This window comes from Puma concolor, chromosome B3 (genome assembly GCF_028749965.1).
Source record: "Puma concolor isolate L17-30 chromosome B3, mPumCon1.1.hap2, whole genome shotgun sequence".
In the NCBI taxonomy this organism is placed as follows: domain Eukaryota; kingdom Metazoa; phylum Chordata; class Mammalia; order Carnivora; family Felidae; genus Puma; species Puma concolor.
In genome coordinates, this window is record NC_141672.1 from 93,424,758 (window position 1) to 93,444,121 (window position 19,364).

The following is a 19,364-nucleotide window of genomic DNA, read 5'->3' on the forward strand; positions in this document are numbered from 1 at the left end:
CTTGTCTGAAAGTTATCTGAGCTCCAATCTTGGTCAGTAAGTCCCGTCCTAACAGTGGGTAGGGCCATTCTGGTATTACCATAAAGGAGTGGGATACCCGGCCCGTTCCCAAATCTACTGTTCTTCAGGTAGTCCATGAATATTGGCTCATACCAGTTGCCCCTTGTACCCAGGACTTCTTGCTGGCTAGTTTTCCTTGTGGGGTGCGGAGGACCGAATGTTGTGCTCCGGTGTCGACAAGGAAGTCAATAGGGGTCCCCTCCACTTTAAGAGTTACCCTGGGTTCGGGGAGAGGGTCCGAACCCCGACTCCCCTAATCACTTAGTTCATCTAGCTCTAGGACTTTTACTCGATCAGTCTTCCTTCCCTTCCCACCGGCCCTTTTTGGACAATCTCGGGCCCAATGCCCTATCTCCTTGCAGTATGCACACTGATCCTTCTGCAGCCTCTGCTTCCTCCTCCTTGGTGGTTCCTTTACCTTTTCTTGCGTCGTCTGCCAGCTGCCGGAGACGGCGGTCTCGTTCCTCGGGGAAGTCAGCAGTGGTAGCTAGTAGTATTCTGGCCAGGTCTCAAGTCTGCTTACTGCTGGCAGCCACCATGGCGCGAGCCTGCTTGTCCTCAGGAGGCTCCCAGTTATTATATACCTTTTCGGCTACCACCAGTAAGTCCTGCAGACTTTTTTCTCCTAGTCTATCTATTTTCTGTAATTTTCTCCTAATGTCTTTGGCCGATTGGTTTACAAAGGCCATGATAACAGCTGCCTTGCTTTCCGGAGCCTCTGGATCCATGGGGGTATAGGTACGGAATGCCTCCATGATCCGTTCTAAAAAGGCAGCCGGAGATTCATCTTTTCCCTGTTGTACATTTCCTACCTTGGCCAAGTTGGTTGGCTTTCTAGCAGCCATTCGGAGACCCCCCATTAGAGTCTGGCGGTAGACCCGGAGCCTCTCCTTACCTTCTGCTGTGTTGAAATCCCACTGGGGCCGAGTTAAGGGGAAGGAGGCATCTATCTGAGCCTGGTTGGTGGTGGGATTTCCGTCTGCGCCTGGAACTAGTTTTCGGGCCCCACTGAGGATTCTTTCTCTTTCTTCAGTCGTGAACAGGACCTGCAAAAGCTGCTGGCAATCATCCCACGTGGGCTGATGGGTAAAAAGAACAGAGTCTAATAAATCAATAAGCCCTGCCGGTTTCTCGGAAAACTTAGGATTCTGAGCTTTCCAATTGTAGAGGTCACTAGTGGCGAAAGGCCAATAGTGATGGGGCTGATTCCCCTCCGCGTCTGGGGGTCCCGTGGCTCGCAGGGGCAGAATAGTGGAGTCGGCGGCGGAGGCGGATTGCCCCCTCTGAGCCCTTTGTCTGGTAAAGGGCGGGCTTCCCCCTGGAGCGTTTCCGCCTCCCGCTCTCGGAACAGCGTCTGCCTCCCCCGGAGGGGGAGGATGGTGTTCTTCCGGCATCCTAGAGGGGTTATACGGGGGAGGAAAAATTAATTCTTCTTCAGTACCCCCCTGTAGGACAGGGTAGAGGGGTGCTGAAGGCTGGGTAAGACTTTTCCTCTTCTCTGTCTCCTGCAAAGCAAGAATGGGTTTTGGCTCCGGAGGGAGCAGGGTTAGGAAGGGCTTAAGCCAAGAGGGTGGGTCTTCTACAAGGTCCTGCCAAGTGATAATGTAAGGGAGCTGATCAAGATGGCCCGCCTTAGGCTGAGAGATGATACTCCTGACTCGGTGGATGGTAGGGAGGTCGAAGGTCCCCTCTGGTGGCCATCCGACATTGTAAGTTGGCCACTCGCTAGAACAAAAAAACTGCAACCGACCATTTCGGACTTCCACACTGAGGTTGTTAGCTCTTCCCCTCACATCCTTAAAGTGATCAATCATAATACTTAGAGGAGTAGTCTGAGTCTGTCCCATAACGTCCGTCCAGTAAGTCCACAGAACAAAACAGAGAAACACAAAAACAGACAAACAGAGGGCCCCTGGAAAGTCTTCCAACTCCATGGAAGCAAAACTGCAAGCTAGCTTAGACCTTTGAGGGGATTCCATGTCCCTCCAAAACCGATGAGGGGATTCCACGTCCCTCCAAAGACGACGGCCTCACGCCGACCAGCGGGAGCGACCCGCCTCGTCTCAGACCTTTGAGGGGATTCCACGTCCCTCCAGAAGGGAGAATCGGAACGTCTTCCGAAACTCCCGGCCCGTGGTCCTCCAGTGGGTCCACTTAGACCGCGTTGGGCACTACCAGAATTCCAGAAATGAGCTCACACAGAAAAGACAGAACAAACAGACACTAACCGTGGCCAGTCAGGCCCTCCGGGTCGGGGGTCCCTCAGGGTTCTTGGGGATCCCGGGCCGAGCCCCCAAATGTTATGCCCAGAATTCGTGATCCCCAAAGACCACTAGGGAGCTGAGTCCGATGCAAAAGCAAAGAGCCTTTATTCGAGCTAGCTCGAGCTCAATCCCCTACCTGCACCGACGCAGCGGTGAGATACCAGGGAAAGAGAGCGAGTTTCAAAAGGACAAAGGTTTTATTGGGGCCTGGGGGCAGTTGGTGAGGTAATGGCTATGGCCTCAGTCGATTGGCTGGGGAAGGGTCCTGGGGAAGGGTCGAGTCCTGTTAGGCAGGTGAGGGGGGGTTACTCAAGGGGAGGAGGTGTGGTCAAGGTGAAGGACACAGAACAAGATGGAGTCGGCTGGTGTAGGCCGGCCCTTTCAAGAAAAGCAAATATGTTGCTGTTTAAGTGTATAAAACTTTGTTCTAGGATTTCAAATGGTTTACAGAAATATATACAGTGCAAAAGAATAAATAAGAATTGTTGGGAAAATAGAAGCAAAGGGAAAATAAGGGTATGAAAATAATAGTCAAAGTAGGTTTCATGTCCTGAAATACAAACTATTTAGTTCTGTACAGTTGCTGGGGTGAGCTAAACATTTGATATCAAATGTCTTCAAAACAAAAGCAAAAGCAAAATCGTGTGCAGAAGATAAGAAGAAATTACTTGTAGAGGTGCAAAGAACAGGCCACATGGTGATGCAGAGGTAATATGTACCAAAGGATCCCTGCAATAGATTCAAAGAATTTAGTGCAACTATTTCTTGCAACTCCAAGCTTTAAGAGTCTGTAGGGGCCAAAGCCATATGGTCCAAGTTTGTATCTCATGCCTATAGTTAGCCTCCTCCTACTGTACTTCAAACTGTAAAATAGCCTAGAGACTTCTTTTAGAGCCAGGATACAGCTGGGACCATCAAGAGAGGCAACCTCCAATACCTTGTTTCCATTTATGTCTGTCCTTCATTTCCTTCCACTTCCCCTTTTCCCAGGGCATGGCCAGAGAGATCACAGCCTTTCTCAGATGACTACTGTTCTGATTATCCCTGGAACAAGACAGCTTGCCAACAACAATTATGAAGCATCCATTTTATGTAGGGGAGCATATGTAGGCAAGAGCATTCTCACTAGAACCAGGGTGATTTCAGTGCCTGTGACCCTAAACTTCTTTATTAACAGTGGCAAGAGGCAACCTAACAAGAGAATAACAATCAGAAATTTATTAACATGTGCATCATGTGTCCACATGAGAAGACTCAGCAATGAGTAACTCAACAGAGTGGTTAGAACTTGGGCTTGCATAGCATCTTTTTAAAAATACTTTTTAAATGTTTATTTATTTTTGAGAGAGAGACGGAGACAGAGACAGTGTGAGTGGGGGCTGAGGGAGTGGTGGTGCAGAGAGTGAGGGAAACACAGAATCCAAAGCAGGTTCCAGGCTCTGAGCAGTCCACACAGAGCCCAACATGGGGTTCCAACTCACAAACCATGAGATCATGACCTGAGCTGAAGTCGGACGCTTAACCGACCGAACCACCCTGGGGCCCCTGGCTTACATAACATCTTAACAAAGAACAATGTATTCTTAGAGAAGTGACAAGACAAAGGAAAAGGACTGAGTTTCTAGGATGGCAGATTGTGGGAAGGCAGATACATGAGGGAACTCATGGAAATTAAGTCAAGGCTGTTATGTAGGTTCTTCTGGCACTACTCCAGCCAGTAAGGGTCTAGAATTACCTCTGATGATTAACTTCTGTCCTTCCTGGTATAGAGGAAAGTAGAGACACCTTTACAAATTTATGCCTTGTTTTCAGACAAATATGGGAAGGTAGTTGCTTTTTTTCTGCCGCCGTTAGCTAAAAATATACTTTATGCAAAAGTGGTACATTTGGAGATAGCATATTCTGCTACCCTTCAGTATCCTCTTGACTGTATGCTTCCTGAAGCTGAAAGCAGCCTTGCCTTTCTCTGAATTCTGGTTTATCACTTTCTCCCTCTTATAATCATTGACCTTCTGCACCATAAGATCCTTGAGGGCAGCTTTTTTCATTTCATTTTATTTGTTCCTTGCATTTCTCATTCTACTTGACCCATAGTTGGATACATAGTGGGCTTTCAGTAAGCAACAGCTATTATAACTATCATGGACACAATCAAAAAGCAGTGCCACTGATCGTGTACTGTGTTCTATGTGCTCTGCTAGCCACTTTTACACATGTATTCTTTCTAATCTCATTGCCATTTTTGGCTCAGAAAATAAGTAACTTGCCAGAGGTCACAAAGCCAATAAGTGAACATAGTTCAGTTTGATTCTTTCCACTTTACTTATCTGCCAGATAAACAATTTGTTACATTGGATGTAATTTTCCACTCCTACACAACCAAATGTACATAAAAAGAGAGTTATCTGGAAGGGTGAACATTTCCTGTCTAGTTCTAAAGGCAGCTTGGACTCATATTGATGAATTATTATGTTTACAGGTGTCTAGAACTGCACAAAAAATGGGGTTCCCACTACATTTTGACCAGCCATTGTTGTTCATTTGTGGGCAATTCTCACTGCACATTTTAGCTCTTCGGTTTCTAGGCTCTGTGCTACTACAGGCAGAAAACTTCAAAGCTGAGCACTTACTCTGGTGATTTCCAGGCCAATTTGTTAATTCAGATGTGGTTCTTTGTTGATTACCCTCCATTTGCTGGCTTTTATGTGAACGATCTGATGGATTGTTGCACTGTTTAATTGCCTTTATTTTTCCTCTCCCAACTGAGGTCTTGGTGTGATTATCATCGGCTTAGCCGTGACAGTGACTGGTATCACTGGTTTATCCACCTCTGCTATTGCCACAAATGGATATGTCAGAGGAGGTAATTAAACTTGTGACCTGCACGATCATTTGTAAGGTAAAGGCAACAAAGACTCAGATAGTTCACCACTGACCTTTCTGGAGTGTTTTCAAAGGTAATCCAAGTTGGCTTCTTTTTTTTTCTCCTTCAGGCAAGAGAGATGCGAGAAAAATGAGGAAGGATTTAACCTTTGTCAAACCCCCAACTTTCTCATTCAGGTTCCTCTCAAGCAAGAGAGAAGGTCAGATGTCATGTTTTCTCTTTTCACAGCCAGGGTAGTTTCTCTCCCAGGACACCAGCGGAAGTCAACTTTTCCTTTTCAGGGCCGCATTTCAGATTGTGTTTACTTTTGGAAACCATCCTCCATCGTAATGAGCAGGCCGCCGACTTGATCTTTATGCCAGGCCAACCAGGTTCTCCTGAGCACAAAGGCACTCCACTGGGGCCCAGGCATGGACAGGAAAACTTAAATTCAAGGCAGTATATAGTTTGCAACAACAGGGAATCCAAGTCAGAAAAGTGAAATGTAATATCTTCTATCTCTCATTGCTAACAGGTCTTGGAGTTCTCATAATTCTTCTTTCCACCATGGTAACTTCTATTACTGGGTTGTCAACTTCTGCAATAGCAACTAACGGGTTTGTTCGTGGAGGTAACATTTCTAAGATATCTAATGCCCTCATCACTTGCTACGGGTAGGCAAAATTTTTATATACTCCTTTTTGACTGGAATAAGCAAGTAACCCAATGCTCTTGATGCCTGGTGGACTATACAAGTGACCTGGATGCAGAAGGAAACATAAGGTACTATGAGTGCAGTCCTGGTCTACGCTGGTCAGCGGTGGGATCGTCTCTAACGGATCTCTCTGGCGCATTGCAGCTCATGGTTTCCAGATGCTCAGAATTCTGTAGGTGAATGTTTTATTTTCCAGGCGAGGCTGCATACCTCTTGCCGGTGTCTCTTGGGAAAGGATTCCTGGATGTGGCTTTAATTTAAAGTTTAGTACATTTCAGGTGCTTCCTAGATCTTCATGGAATGGGATCTTTTAGAACATTTCAGGTTTTTCGTGGGGAGACTGATCCTTCTTTGACAATTCAGACTGCTGCCTCTGGACGTGCTGGAGCCAAACACATTTCTTGGGGGATTTTGCAGGTCTTGGAGTCATCATCATTGGCCTGAGTGTGGTAGTGACGACACTCACAGGTATTTCTATGTCTGCCATTTGCACAAATGGAGTAGTAAGAGGAGGTAAGCCAATTCATTTGCTTATGACGACAAGCTTTGGTTACAGAGTAATGTCCAGAGTCGGTTTAATGCTGGAAGTAAAATCTGCATCTAAATAATTAGTCCCCAAAGCCTTAAAACAAAGTGAGCTAACCCAAATTTGAACATCAAGGCAAAATTCTCTCAACTGAAATTAAGAGACCGCTAGATGTTTTCTTTGACCTATTTCCTGTGATTAAACATGTTTACAGAGAGTGACCAGGTGTCTAGAAAGAAGGCATAGATAATTACAGTAAAATACATGGTTGCTTTGTACCTTGGATGAGCCCTGCTGGCTCTCTGCCAGGCCCACTCAGCACCCCGGCTGACACTTCCCGCTTAGTTAGCCCTCAGATTTCACCCCAATGCTATACTTCTAGGGGCTAACAGGCCTGAGAAAATCCTTAAGAAGAAAATAGAAACCAACAAACATAACAAAGAGTTACTTTTAAATCATCCAGGAATATGCAAGCTAAGGCAGAAAATGAAGGGGGTGAGGTTTATCATTGCTGTTCTAATTCCTGCCTTCCCCCTCCCATTCTGTTTGACTCCTGGGGCCTCAGCTTGGGTAGCTTATCCAGGTGCCCCTTCCCAGGGCCTTTTAAGGGCCTCCTCCTCTGACAAATACACCTGCTCTCAGAGCTTCCCCTGCTAGTCTCTCACTTTGACCAAGCCTAAGTGACTGGCTAGCTAATTTATCTAATGTAATCTGGACAAAGGAAATAATGGCAGTTTGCTCCACCCAGATAATTGGTTACATTTTTGAAGAGAGCTTTGACCTTTTAACCCAAAGGAGTTACTACAGTGGAGGAAATTCCTTTTCCGTAAAAGATAGTTGTGTTTTGTTTTGAGATATGTCTGTTCGGTGTCGTTCCCTTACCAATTCTGTCCACTCTAAGACTAGCTCACTGTAGAAAGCCATTAATTTACTATGGTTCGTGATAATACCTAGCTATCTAGGCCTCTCAATACCTTGTCTTTTTTACCTGCTCTCAGTACACTCTAGAAGCTAACCAGTCCAGCTCAGGCTTCCCTGTGCACATAGGTACATGGCCATATATAGAACTACCTTATTCAAGGTCCAGAGGAGAAACAGTTGTTCCAAACCCTCTCTTTCTTCCCATTGGCCACCCATACACATGTGGGTATTTGGCAATAATCATGCCTTCTTGAGCTAAAAGGGTAGAGAACCAATTCTGATTTATAGAGTAGATAATACATAGCACTATACAAATACTTTTTTTATGCAGCAAATATATACCAGAAAATTATACCAGAAAGGAAGTTAGAATAGCAATGATATACATCTCCTATATCATTTTCTGCCTAGGGCTGCCTGTTCCTGGACATTCCAAATACAAAGTTTTTTTCATTGGTTACATCATTGATTTGAACTCACCAATGAATTAAAAAAATTTTTTTTTTATTACATTTATTTATCTTTGAGAGACAGAGAGAGATAGAGCATGAGCAGGGGAGGGGCAGAGAGAGAGAGGGAGACACAGAATCCGAAGCAGGCTCCAGGCTCTGAGCTGTCAGCACAGAGCCCAATGCAGGGCTTGAACTCACAAACCGTGAGATCATGACCTGAGCCAAAGTCAGATGCTTAACCAACTGAGCCACCTAGGCACCCCAAACCAATGAATTTTTTTTAAAGGCAAAGCATTTTGTTTTGGTAAAGTTAGCTGTATTATTTGTAAACTTTGTATACAATTAGGTTTCGATAAATCAGAATTTACTAAGTAAGGATAGTTCTACTAAATTCTATTACAGTTCTCAGAGTACAAGAAAAGGCTAAGTTATTCATTAAAGTGATACAAGATTCCTAAAATTATTAGGAAGTTACGATATTTTCATTAGAATAAAAATTATTCAAAATTATTTGGTCATATAAACTAAATCCCTTAGCAGTTCCTCAAAGTAAAACATGTTCATTTTTTTGTTTTAGGTGGGGCCTACTATCTTATTTCCAGAAGCTTAGGGCCCGAGTTCGGTGGGTCTATAGGCTTGATCTTTGCTTTTGCCAATGCAGTGGCTGTTGCTATGTATGTGGTGGGATTTGCTGAAACAGTGGTAGATCTTCTTAAGGTAATTAAAATTTTTTTTTTTCAGCCAACTAAGATAATTCAGTTCAATTTGCCTTTTCAGGGCACTAGGGGTTATCGCCATGGCAAGATGAGAGGAAATACATTTATTCTGTAGAATGTGGAAGTTGGATATAGTGGAAGGAGCTCTGGGCTTGGCATCAGAACTGGCTTGGAATCCCGATTCTCAGATTTATCAGCTGAGAGGATTCTGGGCCAGTCCCTCTATTGTTCTGAACTCTTTTTCTCAAATCTGTCATATGAGCTAATAATACTGTTCTATGTATTTAATAGAAATGTAGTACAGAACAAATGAAATACTGTGTAAAATATGAAACAAAAGATAAATGATGAACATTATTTTCAGTAGCAATATTACTATTATGGTTATAGATTTCCAAAAGGGAAAGAAAGTTCAAACATTCGAATAACTCACTGCAGGAAATTAAGCATTTCCTAGTTTAGGTGCTCCATCTAGATGGTATGTATGTGACCATGTTAATTAGCTGGTATGTGAACTAACTTGTAGTCCTCCTTTTATGGAAGTAATAGCATTCACTGAATCCAATTCATAGCAGGACCTTTATTTGAAAATTAAATGAATAAATGAGTGAATTATATAGTTCATAAGGTACATGATCTTTAAGACATGCATTATCTGGTTTCTGTAGTTTAATTGAATGACACTTATTTTCCAATATTCACGTTGGAAACCACTCATTTTTATTTCTCTAAGATTCCCCTTGACACACAAAAATAACTAGTCATTCTTCTGAAAGAAAACATTGTATTTATAAGGGCACATACTTACCTTAGTGCTACAATAGCTTTAAAATCTGTGAGTAGAATGACCATCTAGAACTTCCAAACTTGGCTAACAATGGCCTATTATTATAGGACAAAATAATGTTCATCTCAGATTTAGGAGCACTTCATTTTTCTATTATCCTATAGGGCCCCAGACATGAGTGCACAGTGTCTCTTCTATAATAAGACATACAGGCCAAAAAAGCTCCATCTCTAACCATTTTAATGATTTCTGTTGTTGTTCCAGGAGAGCAATTCAATGATGGTGGATCCAACCAATGACATCCGGATAATAGGCTCCATCACAGTGGTGATTCTTTTAGGAATTTCAGTAGCTGGAATGGAATGGGAAGCAAAGGTGATTTTCTCAAAATGGTGCTATCACCCACTGCTGCTCAGGTCTTGGCCAAATTGCAGGAATAGAACAAACCCTGTATTCTAAAAGAATTGCTATTATTACTTGCTATGGCAAAAGTTGTGGGTTAGCAATGGGAAGAGCACCAAGCCCTCAGAGCACGAGGTCCAGGCAGTCACGACTCAGCTCATGTGTCACCTGATTGGGCTGGGCTTTGTTCTTTATGCTGTCACCATGTGACATACACACCAACATTGCTGCCATTTTCACATACAGACCCCTTATGATCACAGCAGTGGTACATGCTGGAAACTGGGTCTCCTAGTCACACCCCTGGTATCCCATTTCAAGCTGGCTATGGTGCTGAAGCCCAAAGGAAATGGCAAGTGCGATGGGAGAAGGTAATAGAGGCAGGAACTATCATTCTCCCAGGAGACACAGTAGTACAGGAGCAAATTTGGGGGCATCATAAGGCCCTGGAACTAGAGAATATCTGGATTTAACTAATAGTAATACAGTTAGTAAATTTCTGCATGTCAGGAGCATGTATTTTTCCTGATTTATAACGCTACAGTGACTGGTATAATTGCAACTGGTCGTAAGTGCCTGGAGATGCAGTGCTTAGACCTCAAGAGGTCACCAGAGATACAAAGGGGGCCAAAGTCACCCACCTACATAAGGCAATGGGAAACATTCCCATATGGCATTTATTTGTGGATTATACATTCACACATCAAACAAAAATTAATTAAGTGTTTATTATGTGCTGGGCTTATTATATGCTGGGCATTTTGCTAGGCTAGGATATTCTGTTGTGACCAAAACAGGCACAATCCTGGCCCTAGTTGAGCATATGGTCTGTGGGAATAGGAGTAATGATCAAGTAGATAAACGAGTAAATATAAAAAGGTAAGTTGTGAAAGTGCTGTAAAGGAACTGAACAGGGCACTGAGATACAAAATAAGAGGAATCTACTTACAATGACTTTATTCCCTCAGGGACGCAATGTAGTTTCATGGCAGTAGAGGGTAGATTTAAAGCGCTAGCTCTGTTGTCAGAGCACCTGAATTTGAATTTGGTTTACATCTGTGTGACTTTTAGAAAGTTGCCTAAATTCTCTGTGCCTCAGTTTCTTTATCTTTAAAATGATGATAATAAGGTTGCCTACTTCATACAGTTATTGGTGGTATTATCTATCTGAAAGAATACCGGTAAAATTAAATCTGTCTCTGTTGTTGTAAGCCCTCAGTGAATGATAGCTGTTATTATTTAGATTCAGTGGTCAATAAAGTCCTCTCTGAAGAGGTAACTAAGACTTCAAGGATGAGAAGAAGGAAATAGTTATGCAAAGAGTTCCCTGCAGAGGGAGCAGCATATGGGAATGCCAAGCCAAAAGACTCTTGAAATGTCAGCAGGAGGAGAGGGGGGATAAAGAAAGACAATTTGATTGGTCAACCTTGCAAATTGCTTGTGCTGAGCACACACTGGTGGCCCAACATCAGATGCATGAGGCATCACAGGAGCTCTATGAATCATCATGTTCTCATACTCCTGTTGCATTTAGCACTGGGAAAGGTAAGAAAGAATCCATAGGCAGTCTGTCTAGAAAAGAAATAAACTCTATCAGTGATAAAACTTTGGACTCCATTTATGTTCCTAAGGACACTGCAGCAAGTTACCACCTAGTACTTGGAATATTTTTGAAATGTCACCTTCAAGTGCACAAGCAGATGTGCCCACTGAAAATGTTAACAGCTACACTCAGGTCAGACATAGTGTATCCTACAAGGATACACTATTGCCTATTGGATAGTAGTTTTAATCAGAATAACCAGGTAGAATCTTTCTTCAGTGGACATTACTTTTACAATTAGGTGAAGAGTTGTTAAATGAATCTAAGTTGGCCTCCTTTTTCTTTGTCATTCCAGGCTCAAGTGATACTTCTGGTCATTCTTCTCATTGCTATTGCAAACTTCTTTATTGGAACCGTCATTCCATCCAACAATGAGAAGAAGTCCAGAGGTTTCTTTAACTACCAAGGTACGTGTGACAAATTAGTTGCTTTGCAATCAGTGGTTCTCCCCTGTCCACCTCCATCACCATCCCTGTGTCCCCCACTTCAGCCATTAGAATCGCAGTGCAATCCAGGGAAGAGCCTGTGCAATCCCAGTGCAATCCCAGCCAGTGCAATCCAGGGAAGAGCCTGGGGTTGGTTTCAGGAAATCCGCAGTGAGTCTCAACTCTGCTATTTCCCAGCTAGACCAGTCACCTAACATGTTTGGGTCTCAAATTTCCCTGACCAAGAGTGGGTGATAACAATAACTTCCTGAAGAGATTTTTGAGAAGTAAATAAGGTAGTGGATGCAAAAGTTCCTTGAAAACCTTCAAGTGTAGGACAAATTGTTGTTGCTATCAAATAGTAGAAGTAGAGTTGTATAAGCAAGGAAAGAGAACATAGGTCAGGCAATTTGCTCAACCATTGAGAGTACTAAAGTCCAACATAGTCCTTTTCCTGCTAGACTTAAAAAATATATATTTTATTGTGTTTAAAATTTTTTTAATGTTTATTTTTGAGAGAGAGAGAGAGAGAGAGAGAGAGAGCACAAGTGGGGCAGGGGCAGAGAGTGACAGAGAGAGAATCCAAAGCAGGCTCTGGTCACTGAGATGTCAGCACAGAGCCCAACGCAGGGCTTGTACTCACAGACTGTGAGATCATGGCCTGAGCCAACGTCAGACGCCCGACGTACTGAGCCACCCAGGTGCCTCATAAGATTTTATTTTCAAGTAATCTCTATGCCCAACATGGGGCTTGTACTCACAACCCTGAGATCAAGAGTCGCATGTTCCATGGACGGAGCCACCTAGGTGCCCCCTTCTAAACTTCTTTGTACCTTGCTTATCTCTAGGATTATCTAGTGATATCTAGTTAAGCATCACTGTCAGGTTTTCAAGCATAAAAGATTGTAGGAGCTGGTGTATCATCCTGAGGGAATCATACTGAGCATGAAATTCTACTCCACCTATGTACACCTTCCTAGCTGTCCATTCTAGCTTACTCAAGAATCCACTGCTGAGATTTAAAAAAATATTTCTCTTCATTATTTATTATTAGTATTTGTTTCCTTTAGGTATCCCATCACCCCTTTCTACCTGTATCTTTTTCTTTGTAAAGTTTGTCTTGTTTGCTTTGTATGTTAACGTCCTTTTTCCTTTCTATCCCTTTCCCTCCTTCTAGCTCCTGCTATATATTTTCTGAGTCCTAGCTCCTGCTGTATTGTTTCTGATGACTCAAATTCTCTTTCCTTGTTTTTGCATCAGGCCAGATTCTTTTGTTTGCATTTTTCTCCCTTCCTTTTTCTGTTTTTCTTCTGCATTGTTTGCTTCTAATTTAAATAATTTGCTGAGACCTCATGGAATAGTACTGTTTTATGACGAAGGCTCTTCACTATATTAAACTTCTGTATATGAGAATTTGCTATAAGAATTTAAGATCTAATATCTGGGAGCAGGGAATGGGGAGGGTAAACATAAGTAGCAAAATCATAAGATAGTTTCACCCACAGGGCTTTCCTACAATTAAAAAAAAAGCATAGAAAATCTGTGTGTTGATTAGAGTATTTATGCATGGAAGAAAGTAGCTGTGTGTGTATAGGGCAGTGCACGTGTGTGGTATATTTGCAAATATGCCAGTATAGCCATGAGAAACATTCTCCATTTCCCCCTTTTTCAATCTAGAAAGATTCAAAAAGTCAGGAGGCCTGGGTCTCTGTTGGCACAAAAGTTTTTCAGAGCTGTTCTAGAAAGCTACAACCTTGACTCTCGGCAAACATGAGTATGAGGTTTGTCAGGAGTACACCAATCTCTTCAAGTTCCTTCCATTTAAAATATAGGGAAACATTTACATAAGACATTGATAGAAACTAAAGGAAACCAATCTCATGCTCTGTAAAGAAAGTCTACATGATAATTTTCTCTTTACTTGTGTTACAGCATCAATATTTGCGGAAAACTTTGGGCCAAGCTTCACAAAAGGTGAAGGCTTCTTCTCTGTCTTTGCCATTTTTTTCCCCGCAGCTACTGGGATTCTTGCTGGTGCCAATATCTCAGGAGATTTGGAGGTATGTTGTTTCCTCTGCTTTTGTGGTCCTGGGAAGTGGTGGTGACATAGGTGAGCAGCATGAGCTATAGAGGTCAACAGTGACCATAGTTCTTTACAAATTTTAAAACTAAAATTTCTGTATGGGTCCCAGTTACTTAAAACTTCTCTCTTTTAATGCCAACATTTAATGCCAGACCATCCTATTTCAGATATTCCTTCCAAAACTCTTATTCAGTGACATTAGAAGGATAGAGTATATTGATAGTATATAACATTTCCAAGAAAATGAATATAGCTCAGTGAAAAAAAATCAGAACCCGCCTTTCTCTTTTAAACACATAATGAACAAGAACACATAACATTTGGGGGGAAAAACCCACCCCCACCCCCACCAAATCACTTTATTAGTGAATATTTATTTATTGAATTCAGATATATATATCTGAATATATATACATATATGAATATACATATACATATACATATGAATATACACATGAATATATATGCATATATTCATTCAATCAGTATTTATTTAGCACTCCATTCATAGTATTTTATGTCAAGTACCATAAAGAGCATTATGTTAGATTATTGGTTTGCATGTTTTATAAAATACTGATAGCAGTGACCTAAACAAGAAAGAAGTTTATTTTTCTACTGGATAAAAATCTTAGCTCATAGGTCATGCAGTAGAATAACAAAAATCTTCTCCAAAAGGTAGCTCAGAATCCCAGATGATCTCTCTTGTTTTAACATTCCTTTGGGGTTGGTTTGCCCTCACCGGCAATGTCCAAGATGACTGGTCACTTTCAAGATCATGTTCCAGCCCATAAGAAGAGGATTAAGGAAGTAGAGGGCAAGAAATCCTGGCCCTTGCATGTATTACTTCTGCGGACATTCCATTGGCCAGAATTTAGTCTCTATGACCTTACCTAGTTGCAAAGAAGGCTAGGAAATGTAGTCTCTAGCTGGGCAGCCATGTACTTTGAATTTTAGGGAGTTCTAGTATTAAAAGGAGGAAGATAAGAATGGATGTTAGGGGATAGTAAACAGTCTCTACCATTAACAAAAAAGAAGACACAGGTTTTAACTCATACATTTATAATCAACTTTGGAAGACAAGAAATATTTGCAAGAGCTGTCAAGAGATATGTACAAATGAAAACCACATGTACTGTCTAAATAAATTGTGAAATAAACATAGTAAACAAATAATTGTTAAGTCTGGGATGATTTCCTTAAGGGTGTAACTTTTCAGGGTGAACTTAGAGCAAAAGCTAAATAGTGACTGTTGGTGAGAAAATGTACAGGTATTCCAGGTAGAGAAGAAAAAGGACAGTCGTCCCTCACAGTTTAACTGGAGAAGCCCTGATGAGGCTGGATGACCTTATAGTGCAAAAGGAAATAGCTGTTGGTGGGACCTAAGCAAGAGGTGCTTAACTCTGTCAGAGTGGGGACCTTACCTTTGGTTATATTCATTGCTGCATCCTCAGAGCTAGTAAGGTTTCAATACATATTTGTTGAGTGAATGAATAAGAGCATTTAGATTTGTCATATTAGGGACCACAGTGTCATGGTCAATTCTTGAGCTGAGATATGGCATAAAATAAATTAGGCAGAGGCTCAGAAAATTAAGTAACTTGTTCAAAATGATTCAAATAGTAAGTATGTCTGCTTAATGAAATTTAGCTGTGGATGTTGAGCTTCCAGTTTCTCAGATTTAGAAAAGTATCAGAGGTCACTAATGTAAAATTCTGCAGACTATAAGCACATATGTTTTTTTAAGTTTATTTATTTTGAGAGAAAGAGAGAACACAAGCAGGGGAAGGGCAGAGAGAGAGGGAGAGAGAGAATCCCCCACTTTTGGTGCAGAGCCCAAGGCAGGCATTGAACTTACGAACTGGGAAATCATAACCTGAGCCAAAATCAAGAGTTGGATGCTTAACCATTGTGCCACGCAGGCACCCCTGTAAGCACACATTATTTATTTATTTTTTAAAAATTTACATCCAAGGTAGTTAGCATATAGTGCAACAATGATTTCAGGAGTAGATTCCTTAATGCCCCTTACCCATTTAGCCCATGCCCTCTCCCAAAACCCCTCCAGTAACCCTTTGTTTGTTCTCTATATTTCAGAGTCTCTTATGTTTTGTCCCCGCCCTGTTTTTATATTATTTTTGCTTCCTTTACCCTATGTTCATCTGTTTTTGCATCTTAAAGTCCTCATACGAGTAAAGTCATATGATAGTTGTCTTTCTCTGACTAATTTCACTTAGCATAATACCCTCTAGTGCCATCCACATAGTTGCAAATGGCAAGGTTTCATTCTTTTTGATTGCTGAGTAATACTCTATTGTGTGTGTATGTATATATATATATATATATATATACATCTTCTTTATCCATTCATCCATTGATGGACATTTGGGCTCTTTCCACACTTTGGCTATTGTTGACAGTGCTGCTATAAACATTGGATTGCATATGCCCCTTCGAAACAGCATACCTGTATCCCTTGGATAAATACCTATTTGCTGGGTCATAGGGTAGTTCTATTTTTATTTTTTTTTCAATATATGAAATTTATTGTCAAATTGGTTTCCATACAACACCCAGTGCTCATCCCAAAAGGTGCCCTCCTCAATACCCATCACCCACCCTCCCCGCCCTCCCACCCCCCATCAACCTTCAGTTTGTTCTCAGATTTTAAGAGTCTCTTATGCTTTGGCTCTCTCCCACTCTAACCTATTTTTTTTTCCTTCCCCTCCCCCATGAGTTTCTGTTTAGTTTCTCAGGATCCACATAAGAGTGAAAACATATGGTATCTATCTTTCTCTGTATGACTTATTTCACTTAGCATAACACTCTCCAGTTCCAACCACGTTGCTACGAAGGGCCATATTTCATTCTTTCTCATTGCCACGTAGTACTCCATTGTGTATATAAACCACAATTTCTTTATCCATTCATAGGTTGATGGACATTTAGGCTCTTTCCATAATTTGGCTATTGTTGAGAGTGCTGCTATAAACATTGGGGTACAAGTGCCCCTGTGCAACAGTACTCCTACATCCCTTAGGTAAATTCCTAGCAGTGCTACTGCTGGGTCATAGGGTAAGTCTATTTTTTATTTTTTGAGGAACCTCCACACTGTTTGCCAGAGTGGCTGTACCAGTTTGCATTTCCACCAGCAGTGCAAAAGAGATCCTCTTTCTGCCAACATCTGTTGTTGCCTGAGTTGTTAATGTTAGCCATTCTGACAGGTGTGAGGTGGTATCTCATTGTGGTTTTGATTTGTATTTCCCTGATGATGAGTGATGTTGAGCATTTTTTCATGTGTCGTTTGGCCATCTGATGTCTTTGGAGAAGTGTCTGTTCATGCCTTTTGCCCATTTCTTCACTGGATTATTTGTTTTTTGGGTGTTGAGTTTAATAAATTCTCTACAGATTTTGGATACTAATCTATCTTTATCTGATTCATCATTTGCAAATATCTCCTCCCATTCCGCCTGTTGCCTTTTAGTTTTGCTGATTGTATCCTTCATTGCACAGAAGCTTTTTATTTTGATGAGGTCAAAATAGTGAACTATCAATAGTTCATTTTTGCTTTTGTTTCCCTTGCTTCTGGAGAAGCGTTGAGTATGAAGTTGCCACGACCAGGTCAAAGAGGTTTTTGTCTGCTTTCTCCTCGAGGATTTTGATGGTTTCCTGTCTTATGTTTAGGTCTTGCATCCATTTTGAGTTTATTTTTGTGTGTGGTGTAAGAAAGTGGTCCAGGTTCATTTTTCTGCATGTCGCTGTCCAGTTTTCCCAGCATCACTTGCTGAAGAGACTGCCTTTATTCCATTGGATATTCTTTCCTGCTTTGTCAAAGATGAGTTGACCATACATTTGTGGGTCCATTACTGGGTTCCCTATTCTGTTCCATTGATCTGAGTGTCTGTTCTTGTGCCGGTACATACTGTCTTGATGATTACAGCTTTGTAGTATAGGTTGAAGTCCGGGATTGTGATGCCTCCAGGTTTGGTTTTCTTTTTCAAGATTGCTGTGGCAATCTTGGGGTCTTTTCCGGTTCCATACAAATTTTAGGATTGTTTGTTCTAACTCTATGAAGAATGCTGGTGTTATTTTGATAGGGATTGCATTGAATATGTGGATTGCTTTAGGTAGTATTGACATATTAACAATATTTGTTATTCCCATCCAGGAGCATGGAATCTTTTTCCATTTTTTTTTTTGTGTCTTCTTCAATTTCTTTCATAGTCTTTCTATAGTTTGCAGTGTATAAGTTTTTCACCCCTTTGGTTAGATTTATTCCTAGGTATTTTATGGTTTTTGGTGCAATTGTAAATGGGATCGACTCCTCGATTTCTCTTTCTGTTGCTTCATTGTTGGTGTATAGGAATTTTAACTGATTTCTGTGCATTGACTCTACATCCTTCAAATTGCTGAATTCATGGATCAGTTCTCACAATTCTATGGTGGCATCTTTAAGGTTTTCCATATAGAGTATCATGTCATCTGTGAAGAGTGAAAGTTTGTCCTCCTCCTGGCCAATTTGGATGCCTTTTATTTCTTTGCATTGTCTGATTGCTGAGAATAAAACTTCCAATCCTATGTTGAATAACAGTGGTGAGAGTGGACATCCCTGTCTTGTTGCTGACCTTAGGGGGAAGGCTCTCAGTTTTTCCCCATTGAGAATATTAGCGGTGGTTCTTTCATATATGGCTTTAAAGATCTGGAGGTATGATCCTTCTATCCCTACTTTCTTGAGGGTCTTTATCAATAAAGGATGCTGTATTTTGTCAAATGCTATCTCTGCATCTGTTGAGAGGATCATGTGGTTCTTGTCCTTTCTTTTATTGATGTGATGAATCACATCAATTGTCTTGTGGATATTGAACCAGCCCTGCATCCCAGGTATGAATCCCACTTGGTTGTGGTGAGTAATTTTTCTAATGTGTTGTTGGATCTGGTTAACTGATATCTTGTTGAGGATTTTTGCATCCACGTTCATCAGGGAAATCTGCCTGTAGTTCACCTTTTTAATGGGGTCTTTGTCTGGTTTTGGAATCAAGGTAATACTGGTTTCATAGAAAGAGTTTGGAAGTTTTCCTTCCATCTGGCCCTGGACTCTTGTTTTTTGGCAGATTTTTGATTACTAATTTGATTTCCTTACTGGTTATGGGTCTGTTCAAATTTTCTATTTGTTTCTGTTTCAGTTTTGGTAGCGTATATGTTTCTAGGAATTTGTCCATTTCTTCCAGATTGCCCATTTTATTGGCATATAATAGCTCATAATATTTTCTTATTGTTTTTATTTCTGCTGTGTTGGCTGTGATCTCTCCTCTTTCATTCTTGATTTTATTTATTTAGGTCCTTGCCTTTTTCTTTTTGATCAAGCTGGCTAGTGGTTTATCAATTTTGTTAATTCTTTCAAAGAACCAGCTTCTGGTTTTATTGATCTGTTCTGCTGGTTTTTTTTATTTCAATAGCATTAATTTCTGCTCTAATCTTTCTTATTTCCTGTCTTCTGCTGGTTTTGGGTTTTATTTGCTGGTTTTTTTTCCAGCTCTTTAAGGCATA

At 41.3% G+C, this 19,364-nt stretch overlaps 1 protein-coding gene across 6 annotated transcripts in view; it reads left to right on the top strand.

Moving 5' to 3' along the window:
* The window catches only part of SLC12A1 (solute carrier family 12 member 1), a 109,225-nt gene that overhangs the window by 19,435 nt on the left and 70,426 nt on the right, over positions 1-19,364 (top strand). For 2 of the 6 annotated variants that reach the window (XM_086710624.1, XM_086710626.1), the window contains exons 5-9: positions 5,092-5,187; positions 8,379-8,518; positions 9,569-9,679; positions 11,605-11,716; positions 13,667-13,794. In XM_086710624.1, coding sequence (XP_086566750.1) covers positions 5,092-5,187; positions 8,379-8,518; positions 9,569-9,679; positions 11,605-11,716; positions 13,667-13,794 — 587 coding nt within the window. Of the gene's footprint in view, positions 1-5,091; positions 5,188-5,722; positions 5,819-6,319; positions 6,416-8,378; positions 8,519-9,568; positions 9,680-11,604; positions 11,717-13,666; positions 13,795-19,364 lie in introns of all 6 variants that reach the window. The other 4 variants (XM_086710628.1, XM_025918975.2, XM_025918976.2 and 1 more) reach the window with 4 other exon arrangements.